We start from the raw sequence: 17,578 nt of genomic DNA on the forward strand, positions 1-17,578 counted from the left end.
ACAACTACAGCTAATGTTATCAGGGAGACCGAGAGGAGAGTACTTGGTGTATCATCTGGAAGGAAAATAGATAAGGAGACTTTGTGGTGGAATTAGGAAGTGCAAGAGTATACACAGAGAAAATGGTTAGTAAAGAAGAAGTGGGACACTGAGGAGACTGAAGAGAACAGAAAGGAGTACAGGGAGATACTGCGTAAGGTAAAGATAGAGGTAGCAAAGGCAAAATAAAGGGCGTGCAATTACCTGTATGCTCGGTTGGGCAGTAAGGAGGGAGAGAATGATCTATAATGGTTGGCAAAACAGATAGATTGAAAGGATGTACGACAGGCCCGGGTGATTAAGGATAGAGAGGGAAATGTATTGACAGATGCTAAAAAGTGATGGGAAGATGGAAGGATTACTTTGAAGAGCTGATGAAAGTGGAAAATGAAAGAGTGGCAAGGGTAGAAGAGGTGATTATTGAAGATCACAAAATAGTAGAGATGAGTAAAAGTGAAATGAGGAAGGCATCGAAGAGGATGAAGAGTGGAAAGGCAGTAGGTCCTGATGATATACCTGTGGAAGTGTCTAGGAGAGGCAGCAGTAGTGTTTCTGGCCAGATGATTCAACGGAATCTTAATAGAGTGAGAAGATGCCCGAGGAATGGAGAAGAAGTGTGGGATAAAGTTGATGAGCCATACAATGAAGTTGTGGGAAAGAGTTGTGGAAACTAGACTGAGAGCAGAAGTCAGCAATTCTGAACAGCAGTATGGGTTCATGCGTAGAAAGAGTACTACAGATGCAGTATTTTCTTTGCATTCTCAAAGAAAATACTGCAGGCCAGCGGGAGGCCAGCGGGAACTGCATTTTGTTTTTGTAGACCTAGAAAAAGCATTCGACAGGGTGCAGAGAGGAACTCTGGGATTGTATGAGGAAATCGGGAGTCGCAGAGACGTATGTTCGACTGGAGCGGGACATGTATGCTAGCTTTGAGACAGTGGTGCGGTGTGCTGTAGGGGTAACAGAGAAGTTCAAGGTGGAAGTGGGACTCAATCAGAGATCAGCTCTGAGCCCCTTCTTGTTTGCAGTGGTGATGGACAGACTGATGAGGTTAGGCAGGAATCTCAATGGACCATGATGTTTGCTTATGACATTGTGATCTGTAGTGAGAGCGGACAACAGTGGACAGTGGTGAGACCAGCGATGAACAGTTACAATGACGACAAGACAGGAGGAAGTTCTAGAGGTCACAGAGATGAGGATGCTAAGGTTCTCTTTGGGGGTGATCAGGATGGATAGGATCAGGAATGAGTATATCAGGGGCACAGCACAAGTTAGATGTTTTGGCGAGAAGGTCAGAGAAGCCGGACTGAGATGGTTTGGTCATGTACAGTGAAGGGATAGTGAATATATTGGTAGACGGATACAAGAATTGGAGCTGCCAGGCATGAGGTCTTGAGGAAGACCAAAGAGAAGATTTATGGACGTAGTGAGAGAGGATATGAAGGTATTTGGTTTGAGAGAGGAGGATACAGAGAATAGGGTTAGATGGAGAAGGTTGATTCGCTGTGGCGACCCGCTTAAATATTGTTTTTGTGTCCTTAGGAACTGGCTGTTAAAAATGAAACTGGCCTGAGTGAAAATCCACTGAAGATTTTGTGGCTTGAAGGACAGCCGGAGATCATTGCTCCAGCATCTCAATCAGGACACTTCATGTCTACACAGGTACTGTGAAAAGTATAGTTGAATTTTTCTTCTTGTCATTTTGTCTGTCAGCACAATGTCCCTTTATTAAACGCAACTTTGTGTATTTTTTGAGCCTTTGTTTTCAAATCAGTATAACATACACTATATGGCAAAAAGTATTCACTCAAACATCCAAATAATCGCCAAATAATCGGAATCGGGTCTTCCAATTACTTCCATGGCTGCAGGTGTATCAAGCACCTATGCATGCAGACTCTTTTTTCAAACATTTGTGAAAGAATGGGTTGCTCTCAGGAGCTTATTACAGTGTGGAACTGTGATAGGATGCCACCTGTGCAATAAATCCAGTCGTGAAATTTCCTCACTCCTAAATATTCCACAGTCAACTGTCAACTCTATTATAAGAACATGGAAGTGTTTGGGAATGACAGCAGCTCAGCCACAAAGTGGTAGGTCACGTAAATTGATAGAGCAAGGTCAGCGGATGCTGAGGCGCCAAAGAGGTCGCCAACTTTCTGCAGAGTCAATTGCTACAGGCCTCCAAAATTCATGTGGCCTTCAGATTAGCTCAAGAACAGTGTACAGAGAGCTTCATAGACTGTGTTTCTATGGCTGAGGAGCTGCATCCAAGCCATACATCACCAAGTGCAATGCAAAGTGTCGGAGCAGTGGTGTAAAGCATGCCGCCACTGGACTCTACAGCATTTTAAGACACGTTCTCTGGAGTGATGAATGACGCTTCTCCATCTGGCAATCTGATGGATGAGTCTGGGTTTGGTGGTTGCCAGGAGGATGGTACTTGTCTGACTGCATTGTGCCAGGTGTGAAGTTTGGTGGAGGGGGGTATTATGGTGTGGGCAAGTTTTTCAGGAGTTGGGTTTGGCCCCTTAGTTCTACTAGAAGGAAGCTGCAGGATACCAAGACATTTTGGACAATTCCATGGTCCCAACTTTGTCGCAACAGTTTGGAACTGGCCACCTCCTTTTCCAACATGAATGTGCACCAGCACACAAAGCAAGGTCCATATATACATGGTTGACAGAGTCTGGTGTGGATGAAGTTGACTGCCCTGCACAGAGTCCTGACCTAAACCCGATAGAATACCTTTTGGATGAATTAGAGCGGAGACTGAGAGCCAGGCTTTCTCGTCCAACATCAGTGTGTGACCTCACAAATGTGCTTCTGGAAAAATGGTCAAAAATTCCATAAATACACACCTGAACCTTGTGGACAGCCTTCCCAGAAGGATTGAAGTTGTTATAAATGGATTAGGTATGGGATGTCACCTAAGTTCATAACCGAGTCAAGGCAGGTGAACGAATACTTTTGGCCATACAGGGTATATTGTGCCAGTGCTTGCAGTACTCTCACCCGGCTTCAAACCTTTTGAGGGTGAAATGATCCTCTGTATATTAGCTTTTAAGTGTTTTGGTGCTGACTCTTACCCATGATACCCACGCAACCTGACAGAGCTTGAGCGGTTTTGCAAGGAAGAATGGAGCAAAATTGCTGTGGGCAGATGTACAAGACTTTTCGAGACTTATACACACAGACTCACTGCTGTGATTGCATCCAAAGGTGCATCTACAAAATACTGACTGGAAGGGGGTGATTAATTATGCAAACATTTTATATGTCTTTATATATTTTTATTTCATAACTTTGTAGAAATCTGTTTTCATTTTTACATTAAAGAGTTTTTTCCAATAAATGTTTGTGTTTAAAAAGCCAAATTTTATCGACCATGATTGATTTATGAGAGTACTAAAAGGGTAAAACATCCAAGGGGGTGAATACTCATGATAGGCACTGTATTTTGGATCATTATAAATAGTTGGGATCTATCTCTCACCTCATAATTTTTTTTTGGTTTGGACCACATACTGTCTGCAGTCTTTCTTACAACTGTCCACTCTTATTTTGAGCTTGTTTACTGATAGAATTCCAAATCAACTCATCCTTCCTTTCATCCCTCTACCCAGCAATTCTGGGCTCATCATGAGGCCCTCCCAGGGCAGTCAGGCGGGGTCTCCTCTCAGTGGAATATGCCTGTGCCTGAGCTACCTCAATTTGCTTATTTTGATACTCTGAGCCCCTCCTGGATGGCCGGGCTTCTCCCCTAGCTCTCAGGGAGAGCCCAGACACCCAACAGAGGAAACTCATCTCGATTGCTTGTATCCGTGATCTACTTCTTTTGGTCACTACCCATAGCTGGTGATTGTAGGTGAAGGTAGGAACATAGGTCATCTGGTAAATTAATAGCTTTGCCTTTTGGCTCATCTCTTTCTTTACTATGACTGATCAATACAGAGTCTGCATTGCTGCTGATGCTGCAGTGGACAGCTTGTTGATCTTTCACTATTTTTTATGCTTCCTCTGCCCATTGGGTGTTCATTAGCAGTCCTGGCCTGGAGAACCACAGGAATGCTGCGCTTCAAGTTGGAACCAAGAGAATGCACTGTGGCATAATAATAACATGGCACTAAGACAAAAAGCTAGGTTATTTTATATTTTTGCGGCAACTACACACGTAGAGACCAAAGATATTTTGACACCACTCACTGGTTTCTCCAGAGCTGGTTTCACCCTTCAGTCAGCACAATTGTCTTATATTCAAGATTCAAAGTGTTTATTGTCATATATTCAGTGTGGAAACATGTTTCCCTGTACAATGAAATTCTTACTTTGCTGTCCACAGTGCATTTGGACTTGTATCGGCAATAAATAGGTATTGTAAACATTTGAAATATGAACAGTGTAGGCAGTGAGAGTAAAACAGCATGAGTGCAGCTTTATGTGCAACTCACAAAGTGCAGGTGCAATGATGAGTATAGTTTAAAAAAGAAGGATGAGTGTCAGCTGTTGAGATTCTGATGACAGTTGGGTAGAATGAGTTCTTCAATTGTGTCGTTCTACATTTCACAGTCCTGTCTCCAGCCTGAGGATAGGAGTGTGAACAGTCCATGTTGAGGGTGGGCATGGTCCTTGGCAACGGAGGCAGCTCTCCTGGTGGTAGATGCTCTGCAAAGAAAGCAGTGGGGTTCTGATGAGCCTCTCTGCAGTCTTTACCACTCACTACAGGCAGCTGTGGTCTAGAGCAGTGGTGCTGCCGTACCACACGGGGAGAAGCTGGTTAGGATGCTCTCAACAATGCAGCTGTAGAAGGTGCTAAGGATCTTAGGCGACATACCAAACCTCCTCAGCCTCCCCAGGAAGTACAGCCGCTGTGAGCCCTCCTGACCGTGTGCGTGGTGTTGCGGGATTCCTCAATTTGTCTGTAGATTAGATTAGTTTCAACTTCATTGTCATTACACATGTAAGGATACGGAGTAACTAAATGCAGCCAGCATCTAATCAGAAGTGCAAAAAGCAGAAGTGCATATGTATAGTATGTGCAGTATTTACAGTCAAATGCAGTATTAAAGAATTAATGCAATTTTCTTTTCTTTTTTTTTATTACAGTTAGTGCAAGTAGAGGTGGATAAGATATGGGCAGAATATGTACAACTAGTGCAAGTATGGTGGATACTAATTATGTGCGTATTATGTACAAATAGGTAGTGATTAGTATGATTAACAGATGGCAATATACGGATAGAACTAAAAATATACAGATGTCTGATACGATATCTCTACAGAAGGGATGGTATAGAGATGTTATTGTATGTAATTTTAGTTTATCCTTTATTAGTCCCAGTAGGGAAATTTGTTCTCTGCATTCAACCTATCACGGATGAACCATGAGCAGAAGGCACGCCATTGACCAGCGCCAGGGGAGCAGTTAGATGTACAGTGGTTTGCTCAACAACACTTGGACAACATATTATACAGTTATACAGAATATACAAGTATAAATGGTGTAACGCGATGAGCAGCTGCCAGATGCTATTGAAGAAAATATGTTATAACCAGTTATACAGCTATGAGAAATGCAGATTGCTACAGAGCTGAGAGGAGTGCAGTGAACAGGTGCTGGTAAGGATAAGAGGGTGGTGAAGATCACCTATGGACAGGGTTCAGTCAAATGACCGCTGTGGGGAAGAAGCTATTTATGAACTTGCAGGTTTTGGTCTGCAGGCCCCTGAAACGCCTTTTGGAGGTGAGGAGCTGGAAGAGTCTGTTAGCTGGATAAGAGGAGTCTCTTAGAATGCTGAGCACCCGGTGCAGGTTTCTCTTCTTTGTAGATATCCTCTATTGCAGGATTTGAGTGCCTGTGATGCGTTTGGCGGTTTTCATCACCCTCTGTAGTGCCTTGCAATCAGCGACAGAGTAATTTCCATACCAAACTGTCACACAGTTGGTCAGGATGCTCTCTATTGCACAGTGGTACAAGTTACCCAGGATGTCCGCAGACAGATGGTTCTTTTTCAGGTTCCCAGGAAAGAAGAGACGCTGATGGGCCTTCTTAATCAGGCTGGAGTTATTAGATGTCCAGGACAGGTTCAGATGTGGGTCCCCAGGAATTTGAGGCTGGAGACTCGTTCTACCTCCATGCTGTTGATGTGGAGGGGGGCATGGGTGTCTCCTTTCTCCTTCCTAAAGTCCACAATGATCTTTTTGGTGTCACTGGTATTGGGGAGCAGGTTGCCGTCTGCACACCATGCAGCTAGGTGTTTTACCTTGGCTCTGTATTCAGACTCGTCATTGTAATTGTCCAATCACTGTTGTGTCGTCTGCAAACTTTAAGATGGAATTGAATCTAATCATTGATCTGCAGTCATGGTTGAAGAGGGAATAGATGAAGGGGCTCATCACACATCCCGGGGCAGTGCCCGTGCTTAGTGAGATGGCGGTGGATGTGCTGTGTCAACACATGTCAATCTGACCTGACATGTGGGGATCTGTTGCTTAGAAAGTCAATGATCCAGTTATAGAGGGAGCTATTGATTCCTAGATTCACAAGTTTTGTGATTGATTTGGATGGGATGACTGTGTTGAAGGCTGAGCTGAAGTCAACAAACAGCATTCCAGCATAGGTGTTCTTGTTTTCCAGGGGTGAGAGTACACAGTGCAGCGCTGTGGATACAGCATCCTCTGCACTCCTGTTGCTATGGTAAGCAAATTGGTGTGTGTCAAGTGTGGTGGGCAGACATTTCTTGAGGTGTTCCAGGACCAGTTGCTCAAATCACTTCATCGCCATGGGAGATAGTGCCCCTTGGAGGTAGTCAGTCAGGCACATTGGAGAGTAATGTTTTGGCACTGGCACTATTGAGGTGGTTTTGAAGCACGCTGGTGCTACCGCTTGGGCCAGAGACAGGTTGGAGATGTCCGTGGAGACTCCTGAAAGCTGCTCAGCCCAAGCCCTGAGCATATGTCAAGGCATGCCATCATGGCCAGCAGCCTTAATAGCATGGCCTTAATATCCTTATTGTCCTTATTGAAGCAAGTATAGAAGCCACTCAGCTTGTCCATGGTAGTTTATGAGTTGTTGCTGCTTTTGTAATTTGTGATTGCCTTGATGCCCTACCACCTGCGTCAGGGGTTGGAGTTGACAAAGTGTCCCTCCACCTTCAGCTCGTGTTCGTCCTTGGCCTTCTTGATGCCCCTGTTCAGGTCTGCCCTGGATGTGCTGTAGGCCAGTGCATCACCTGATCTGAATGCCTTGTTGCATGGCTTCAGCAGGAGCCGCACTTCCCTGTTCATCCATGGCTTCCGATTGGGGTATGTGGTAATCTGTTTCTCTGTTGTGAGGCTGTCAGTTGCAGCGTTGATATGTTCCACTACTGATTGGGTGTAAGAGTCAATGTCTATGCGAGAGCCACAGGTTGCCTGAGAGACAAAACATACTCCAGTCTGTGTCTTCAAACCTGTCCTGGAGTACAGAATCTACCCCCGCTGGCCATACCTTAATGGTCTTCACAGTTGGTTTCACACAGTTGATGAGTGGTGAGGACTTTAGGGTGATATACAAAGAGAGGTGATCAGACTGACCCAGGTGGGGGAGGGATGTCACCTTGTAGGCTCCAGGGATGTTGGTGTAGACATGGTCAAGGGTTTTGTCCCCTCTGGTGTGGTAGAAGACATGTTGGTGGAATTTAGGAAGTCCTAAGGTTGTAATGGTTGAAGTTGCCTACTACAATAAATGCAGCTTCTGGTTGTGCAGTTTGTTGTTTGCTGATGGCTGTATGAAGGTTGGGCATGACAAGCTTAGAGTACCGCATCCAGTGGTATATAAGCAGCTTTTATTATTGTGGAACTAAACTCCCATGGCAGACAAAATGGTCTTCATTTGACCATGAGAAACTCTAGGTTAGCTGAGCAGTGTCTCCCAACATGATAGAGTTTGTGTACCAAGCCTTGTTTACATAAATACACAAATCTCCGACCCTAATCTTACTGGAGTCGTCCACTGTTCTATCTGCTTGGAGAGTGTGGCACCCAACTAGTTCGATGTGTCGGGTATTCCTTCATTTTGCCATGTTTCAGTGAATACCATGACGTTACAGTCCATGATTCTTTTGTCGTTGGTAATCCAAAGTCATTACCCATCCAATTTGTTCGCCAAAGACCGCACATTAGCAAGGAAAATGCTAGGAAGGTGGAGCTGGTGTGGTGTTCGCTGTAGCTTGACTCTCAGTCCTCCACGCTTACCCCGTCTTTGTTTATGGTTTCTGCGCCGCCTGTGGGCACTTCCGCTAGGCTTGGTAGCCTTCAAAGCGTTGGGAGATCCCCTTAACCCGCGGGGTGAGACGAAGGTTGCTGATAAAACTGTCTGATGTTAGTAACTCAATGTCCAATAGTGCTTGTTGGCTGTAGGATGCTAGAGTGAAACTGAGTAGACACAGAGTAGAAATAACACTGCTATTTTGCAAAGTCTGAAGAGACACTGAGCCTCGCGTTGTGCACGCACCGCCATCTTGGTCATGAAGGTATTATTAATCTGAGGAGGACAAAGGATTTTTGGTTGGCTTACAAATTGAAGCTACATAACAACATGAGGAATGCAAAATTTTAAACCTATCCACTTGAAGAGCTCACGAAAGATGTAATTCCCTGCCTTACATGCTAGACCAACAGAAGCTACGGACTTACAACCACCTACATAGCTTGTTTCGCAGAGACTAATCATTAGACGACACAAGACTACAATAAAACTATGAAGAGTGTGGGACTCCAGTGGAGTGCACCATTCTCAAGGAAACCTTTGTTTCTGGCAGTACATTTCTGTTAATGTTCAAGAAATCATAGCAGAATTGGCATTATCACATTCAATCCACATTTTATTTAAATAGAATTTATATATGTTAAAGTGTACCGAAGTAAAAATCTTTGTGTGTTCTATTTAGTCAAGAGTTTTGGGATCATTGCATTAATAATCTAACACTCATTCACCCATCACACATTTTTAATCATGGCTGCTTTGCTATATCACAATCGCCATTTGTTTTGATCATAGAAAATTGTCTTCAAAGATATGAGTACTTAACATGAATATGGATTCAACATTCAGTTTATCATCAAACAAACCACATAGTTTGAAGCCTATCAGTCATAAATGAATCACTGTCATCTTGTCACAGCACTAAACAGATGCAGCAGATTAGTTATGCTGGGAATATTGTTCAGAGACCTTTTTTTTTGGACATGAAAAGAACTCTCTCCTGAGAATATCTTATGATCTTCTGATATGCTCTAGCTTGATTTAGAACCTCTTCAAATGAGAATAAAAAACATTAATCGGAAACAGAGCTGAATTTTTTTGTGAGTGTCATTGGTGACGCCTAATTTTTTTGCAGTACATGATGCCATTATTATTTCAGGACCACATGGACAGAACATGGATAGACCAGCAATGAAACGCTCAAGAAGCAGGTGGAAATTTAGAACATTGCTCTACATTAATTAAAGCAGTCACAGGCCCAGCAAATTGAACATAATAAAAAGGGATGCTTGAAGTGCACATGAACAGTATACTCCTTATACAGTATAATTCAGTAGCATCAGCCTGGACGGACAGATGCAATTACACGAGAAGGACCTACATGCCAAAACAGTATTTTCATTTTTGTAGTTAGAACCTGACAAAATAAATAAATCCAAACAGCCATACTTTATAGAAATGACATTATTTTCAGTATTGTGTATGACAGCAAGTTTAGATTCTGTGGGGAGAGAAGTGGTACCAGATGTGATTAGGATACTTCACAACTCAGGCAATTTGCACTGAGAAGACAATGTAACTGAGCTTCGATTACAGTCCCTCTTTTCTCACATCAGTTATTGAACTGTATGCCAGTATAGGGTTTGTTCTGATATTTCAGTTTTAGACAACAAAGTCATATCAACCACAGATTCCTTTTTTTTACCAGAAAAAATCAAATACAGCCATTTATCCATATGCTAATTATTGAAAGTTTTGTTAGTTAGGGACAGTCGATATCTGCAAAATGTGTGGTTTATTACACAAAATCAAATGAGCATTTTACATTTAAGATTTGTTTGCTTGTATGATCAAATACAGTTGTCATGAAGACGTTGCATTTTTAGTGGTTACAGATGCCTACTATCTCTTAAGTTTTTCAGTACCCTTAGCCAAGGACTTTCCTTTTACATTTACTTGAGGTTTGGGGAGATGCTTACAAAACAAATATCTAGCCTATAATCAAACTTCAGGAAAGAGCTCGTAGAATTACTAATAAGGCTTGGAACTTAGATCAAGTTCCTAAATGTTAAGGTTTCTAGATATCGTATATCTAAAGACATAAAGACAAAAAAACAAGAAAAAAGAAAATCAGAAAAGATGACTGTCAGCCATGGCGAAGTTTATACTCCAAATTTCCTTCCTGTCAAAACAAGATGACCCTGTCATTATGTCTCCTTTATTATTCTGTATACTACATAGTTGTTTTACTTTGGCTCAAGGCAGACCCTATGCTACTGCTGTAACACATGGTGTGTCTTGTTGCATCTCTGTTAACTAGTAATTGCTTTGCTGAAACATTAGTAATACTACTATATCTTCATGTTCTTCCAGACAATGGCAGTTGAAATTAAGCAATTTTTGGGAGGCTAATCTTCTCCTTTTTGGCTTTTCCCTTCAGGGGTCGCCACAGTGAATCAACCTTCTCCATCTAATCCTACTCTCTGTATCCTCCTCTCTCACGCCAACTACCGTATTTTCCAAACTATAAGGCGCACCTAAAAGGCTTTAATCTTCTCAAAAACCAACAGTGCGCCTTATAACCCCGTGCGCCTTATATGTGGATCAATATTGAGCTGCAAGAGGTCTCACAACTACGGGAAGCAGCTGCTCCATTCTCTCCCGTAGAAGAAGTAGCTGGTGGTGCATGCTGGGATATATGATTGCGTGAAGAGTGTATTTTCCTTTCCATTTGTGTGTGTGTGTGTGCGTGTGTCGCCGAAGTAGCAGCGGTAAAAAAAAGTAAAGGGGAATTCCAGTCCCACACCACTTGTGTGTGTATAAAGACCCCAGAATGGCACCTTTCAAGAGACACGCAGTAGAACATGGGAATAGAGCAACGGCGAGAGAATTCAACATAAAGGAATCAATGGTGTGGAAGTGGAGGAAGCAATAAGATGCCTGTTATTTTAAGCATAGAACTTAGAAAATTAGCTTTTAAAGTTATCTAACCAGGAAACCTTATCCATCGTAATGACTGTATTAAGCAGAGGTCGGCAATCCACAGCTTTTTAAAATAATTAACGAGTTTTAAATTAAAATGGGTTTTATTTTAGTTTGGTCATTTTCAAAATCAAATTTTAAGTTTTAAGAGTATGGCGATCTTGTAACATCTAAATAACATGTGCTAAAATATAGAACAAATGAATTTCCTTTCTCTGTAGTTGTTCATTGATTTAAAAAATGCAACATGTAATTTGTTTATACATTGTATAAAGGCTAAAAAATCATTTTGTTTGCTTTACCGTGGGGAAATGGGTCCAAATGGCTCTTTGAGTGGCAAAGGTGACCGACTCCTGGCATAAAGGAACGTTTCTCTCTCTTGCTTATCATAAAAGTATGCCTTGCATAGTAAAGACTGCCAAATTGCTGGCACACGCTGTTCAGCCAGTGGGAGTTTTTTTTTTGGGGGGGGGGGGGGGGGGGGGGTTAAGGCAGTTAGCGGCAGGAAAGTTGCATTACCACCTCCTCCGAGAGTTTGATTATTCCTAAATGTTAATTGCAGTCAAAGTTGCCTAAAGTTGCCTCTTTGTGATACAGCAGTGCTTCAGGGCAATGAATGCCTCACATACTTGTCCAGTATGTTATTATACAGTATTTGTGACTTCACGAAACACAGAGTCACAGGCCAGTATAATTTAGGATTTTTGTGTCTCCTCACCTTGAAATTATACTCTACTGCTTAGATGGTTCAGGTCTGTAATTTGTCTTTAAACTGTTATAAGCGATAGACAGTCATACCCTGCATATTTGCTTCTGACTGTTAAAAAGCTAGATAAATGTCAGGCCATAAGGTTGTGTAAACAGTCTTACTCAAATTCTTTTAAATGTTGACATGAGTAGCTCTAACCACAAAACCATCACTCTTGGAATTTGAAATACATTTCTGTGCATTTCCCAAAATAGAAAACAGTACACTATTCAATGCAAACACTGTTTCACAATCTGTTATTGTCATGAAATACACAAGAGCAGGGGGCAATGGTGTCTAGTTTAAAATAGGAGATGCCAAAACAGATTTAAAAAGCAGACCTTTCCAAAGACATACATACAGTTTAAAATCTATTGCTACAAGCGAGGCACTTGTGGTCAGTATATGACCAGTTGAACACTTTGGAATTTGACTCATTCCTGTTTCCCCGCAGCCTGGCAACCCTCCATTAAGACACAAACTGAGACTGTCCTCACTCCTCTCGGACCTTAGGAAACTAGACCTAGATTGCCTAGAGTAGTATATGTGAGTCTTCATTGAACCATGCTTGCTTTGGTCAGTCAGATATATGTTTCTCTTCTTTTGCAGGCATCGGTACATGAGATGCAAGCATGTAATTTTCACAATGTGGGGGTTTGTTTGGTCAGAGGGTAGCGTTTAAACCCTCATCAGGAGGTTTGTTGTAATGGATGTCTCTGGTCATCCTCCCTCAACACCCTCTACATTTGTGGAAGTATCCCGTTACCATTTACTACTTTTCTACTTGTGTGCCATTCACCAGTGTATTGGACTCTTGGTTTGCAGCTAAGAAAACAGCCTGGCCAGAGCTGCTCCGCACCGCTCTCCCTTTTCTGAGGTCTTGGACCTGTTGCCCGGCTTGGTCTGCAGCCCAACCTGCCACCACTAGCTGACTTTTATTGGAAGCAGAGCCAAGTGTTTGTTTTCACTATATTGTTGAGAGTGAGAGATGAGGGGTACCTTGGTCTACCTTCAATTGGGGCCTCTGGGATACGCGCAGAGGAAAATTTGCCCTCTGCACACAACGGATTGGCAAGCATGCCAGGAGCCAAGACATCACAGCTCAAGGACCTTGAATTCCAGACACAGCTTTTCTTTTCTTAAACACTACACTCTTAAGCCTTTACAGCTGTCTTCAGTGCTACATTTTGTGGTTTGAGGGGGGGTTGAAAAGGTGAGAATGCCCGGCCTCTACTTTGAAATCAGACCTCACTCATTAATAAAGGATAAATGATTATCATTATTATTGACTAAAAGTCCTGTGACTATCCCCACCATGGCCTTTTCCCTAAAAAATATAGTTTTTTAATGTTCCAAACATTCATTATAGAGAATGAAGATTGATTTTTACAGCTTATATATAAATATTTCCATAGTGGTTAATTAAATCTCCATACTTATCACACATAATTTATTGTGGATATTGAAAATGTCACTGATGAAATCTCAGAGACTGCTTTGGTCTTTTTACATGTATCTGTATAAAGCTCAGAAAGTTTTTTTCAACATGGATGGTGTTTGTCCATCACTTGGAGGACATCATCCAAGAGTGAAGGACCCAGGTCGAGGCTGAAGGAAAAGCTGTTGTCCTCATCCTTTTGTTGTCCATCAGTTTTTTCACATTTCTCCACAGTGTATCCATCCCCATCTAAATTCTGTCCCTTTCCAAGGCAGTGAGTTTGGCTGGCCGCAGCATTATATCCTCTTTTGCACCCATCCATTTCCTCTGTGTCTTTGTCCTCTGTGTCCAGTAGTGGCATTGAGCTGCACTTTTTCCGTTGCTGTTTGTGCTGGTGGTCCACAGACAGGTCAGGGCTCTCAGAACCGTCTGCTCCGTCGACATTAAGACGAGGTGGCTTTGGCGGTGGAAAGCAGGCCAAGAAAAGGTTCTGTTCACTCTGAGAGCTCTGTAGAAGTAAGTTGTGGCCCATCTTTAGGAAGGACAGGTCTCCGAAGCTGTCTGTGTGGGCATCATTTCCAATATGAGAAATATGGCGGAAATCAGCTAGTGGCAGACTTATCATGTTCACGGAGAGCACCTCTCTGTGTTTGGAGTTTCTACTGGACCAACGGCTAGAGGACGACTTTCTGTACAAGGAGGTCCTGAGCGGCATTTTTAAGATGGACTTAATGGGTTTTCTTTGGCCTATTGGTATTTCCTTAGAAGTGTTTGTCGCCTTTTAATCTTTCTCCTTTAACTGTTAATCAGTCCTTATGAATTGGTGAAGTTTAAAGCATGGTAACATCTGAAAGAAAAAAATATAGACATGAGAAAAATGCCTTTTACCAAGGGTTCAACATTCACCATGGATACTGGCCAGAGAAATTCAGCCAATGTGTAGGCTGATCCATTAAAGTGGGCTTCTGTGGTTACCATGTTGTGAGCAGTGGAAAAATAACTGACAAGAAAAACAAACAAAAGAAACAGGGATTGAACAATGTTATTTTTAGTACAATATGAGCTTTGTACTTGTTAATAGGTAATGAAAATCAAATGTTAGAGCAATTCAAGTCAAGGTTTATTTTTTAACAGAAAAATTAGATAAACTGAAGGAAAAAAACATTTGCAATTCAAAATGAAGAAATAATGAAATCCGTATTTTTTCGCTTGTGGTATGTGGCCAACATTGTTCTCAATCGACAAAGAACTCTGGGTAATTTTTTTTAAATGAAAAATGCCTTGATGAAACACGACCAGTGAAACACCCAGTTTCCTGAATGCTTGCAGAGCACAGCTTAATCTTGTTGTTACATCAGCTCAAAATACACCCACATATACATACTCTAACTGGAGAGTGGACAGGGACAGAAAAAGATTTACCTAGAGTAAGATTTGCTGTTTAACCAACATGTTTAGCTAAATGCGTGTTCTGGGTAACCTGTTGTGCCTCAGCCAAAGATTATTAGTGTTTATCCCAGTAACATATGTACAACTAACCCCATGATTCCTGTATTCACTACCAATGGCTGCTTTCAAAACACTACATTAATACATCTGTTTAATTGAACTCAGTTTCGCGATTGAACATTTTGTAGTGCAGTATTACTATTGCGCTTTTTTTTTTACATATTTGTATTTTGTATATACTGCCTATTTTGTACATACTACTACATGTACATTTTTTCTTTTTTTTTTTACCTAACCTAAACTAAAGGTCAGTTCAATTAAATTCTCACCATTCTAGAAGATAGAATATTATTCAGCTTGATGTTATTTAGGGCCAGATGTGTGAGCTGGACTGTATCAACTGGCTTAATGTGAATTGGCAGCCTTTGTTTAGAGATTGCACCTGCTCTGTCTGATTTTTGTAGAATGTGAATATGTATTACTTGGCAGCTTTTGGATGCCTTAGAGCTTTTGTCCTCATGGATTAATTTTTCAGACTCAAGTGTTCCTCAGTACATTCAGGTGTGGTCGGCTTCTCTTCAGTGTTAACCTACCAGGAAGCCACACAAAAAAACTGAGCATGAATTGTTAAACAGCATGCAAGTATATTACATCTTGTTTGAAAAGGCCACCAGTACTAACATGCATTAAATTATTTCTGATGTCATTGTTTCTGAATATAATGAAATGCTGTCCAAGGGCATTACAAACAAGATTGAAAGTTGTGATATACATTATTACTTTGAATGTAAGTCATACTTTGGGGGAAAACAAAGATACATTTTTGTTTTTTGTGACCAGTAATCATTTATTGACTAAAACAGAGTTAATCAATACTGGCATGTCAATTAGAAAATGTTTTGTTTCTGCAATTTTACGATCCCTCAAACAACATAACCCGCATTAGATTGTTGTTCGTGACTTGAAACACTCTGTGAATTTGTAAGCCACTACAGCATACAGGTTTTGTTGAGCCATAAAGGTTTTATCAGCACTTTAGCAGCAGCGGGGGACTGGAGTACACGGACACAACAGCATTCCATTCCAAACATGTCAGTTTGGCCAAGGAGTTGTCTCCAGATTCTTACCACGAGTATGACAGAAACTCTTGAAGGACAAAATAAAATTAATGAAGCCCATTAAAACAGATTTGCCAAAAAATGCTTTAAATCATCTTTGGAAATACTGTCATTTAATATTACTTATGTGATGTTTAAATGGTGTGAAAACAACCATCACTAAAAGGAAAAAGATGAGTTTCCATTTCTCCTAAGTGTCTGTTAAGGAGCAAAACTGACAGTAAAGACAACAACAAATTTGTCATTTCTTACCTGCCTTTCTGAGAAAACACAGGACATTTGAATCCCATTCAAGCACGGTCCTCTCTGTCAGGGAAACTTGGCTGTGCCCTGTATGCAAACACCCCGACAAACTCTTCCTCGACATGAGTGAACTTGTTCAAGGCCTCGTTGTATAATCTTGAGTCAGAGCAGTCTTTGCCGTAGATTAGGATTCATGTCTATATCTTTGCTTTAAATTTGTATAGAGATGTCCCCTACCTTTGTGTTACTCCTGCTTAGATAGATGTTTGAAGTCCTTAAACATTTGATCCTTGTGTTACTGATCCTGTCAACTTGCCCCAATTGATAATCCATGTGAGCTCAGAGCAGACTACAAGAAAGTTGAGTCATCCAAATGGATGCTGACGTAAGGTTTTTTTTGTTTTTTTGTGAAAAAATATTTCTCAGTTGCGAAGCTATTAGAGCCTTAGGATGGATGCCAGCTTTCAGATGATGTCACTCTGGTTGTGATGCACGTCGTCCATCAAGTCATACGCATTAAACTAATTCCCACTGGTTGGTTCGCTGCACCCACAACCTCTTGGAAAACTGGGGCAGAATGTGAACCGCAGCTTGGGTGTAGTGATATGGAGTAACACAATATTACAACACACAGTGGCAGTAGGCTGTTCGAATGAAGGAAGAGTGACAAAGAACAAGTGTGAGTAAGTTAATGAGTGTACGACAGGTTGTGTGTGCATGTCTGAGTGTTCCATAGTGTGTGTGCATGTGTGTTCTTTTGTAAAAGCAGGAAGTCACAGTCAGTGAGCAATCATTTTAGATAACCAGAGGAAGGGGTTAACTGTTCTCTAATCTCTGTGTCATTGTCTCTTTGCTCTGCTGATTTCCCTCTTTCCTATCTGCTATTGCCTTGTCTTAAGCCCCCCAATGTCCAACCACTCCACAGACCCTTCTGCCTGACTGGAGGCCTACACTTTCTCTATGGAGTTAAAGCACAGTTACACACACAGACATGTTTGTACAAGCACACTGGATTTCACAAGGGAGATACTAGAGACTGATAAGTGGTTAAATGTCTAATTCTCACGCCACCAGGCTTTGGAATGATCTAGCAGCCCTGGAATGGAAGTTATATTAGAACAGAAAGACATTCTCAGCTCCATGGATTTTTCTTAATTTAATTTCTTAAAATGATAGGGTGTTTTTTTTTCTTGACAGACATCAATTTCTTCTTTGCAAAATTGTTTTTTTTTTAAATCTGTGATTTGTCGCTTGGTGGTGTTTCTGTATAAGTCTTACAACTTCTTTTCCAGAGACAGGTAATTAAAATCACT

The 17,578-nt window shown here is 41.6% G+C and overlaps 2 protein-coding genes across 2 annotated transcripts in view; one reads left to right on the plus strand and one right to left on the minus strand.

The window, feature by feature from the left end:
- The window catches only part of dnajc17 (DnaJ (Hsp40) homolog, subfamily C, member 17), a 54,716-nt gene that overhangs the window by 31,291 nt on the left and 5,847 nt on the right, over window positions 1–17,578 (plus strand). The window contains exon 10 of the mRNA XM_086148776.1: window positions 1,585–1,704. Coding sequence (XP_086004902.1) covers window positions 1,585–1,704 — 120 coding nt within the window. The remainder of the gene's footprint in view (window positions 1–1,584; window positions 1,705–17,578) is intronic.
- LOC147237410 (cdc42 effector protein 3) lies at window positions 8,779–16,884 on the minus strand. The gene is made up of 2 exons (XM_086148788.1): window positions 16,275–16,884; window positions 8,779–14,302 (listed from the first exon to the last, which is right to left on the minus strand). The coding sequence occupies exon 2, from the start codon at window positions 14,168–14,170 to the stop codon at window positions 13,559–13,561; it is 612 nt and encodes a 203-aa protein (XP_086004914.1). The 5' UTR covers window positions 14,171–14,302; window positions 16,275–16,884; the 3' UTR covers window positions 8,779–13,558.

The sequence above is a fragment of the Fistularia commersonii genome, chromosome 1 (assembly GCF_037954325.1).
Source record: "Fistularia commersonii isolate RoL2024-O1a breed Wild chromosome 1, RoL_Fcom_v1.0, whole genome shotgun sequence".
In the NCBI taxonomy this organism is placed as follows: domain Eukaryota; kingdom Metazoa; phylum Chordata; class Actinopteri; order Syngnathiformes; family Fistulariidae; genus Fistularia; species Fistularia commersonii.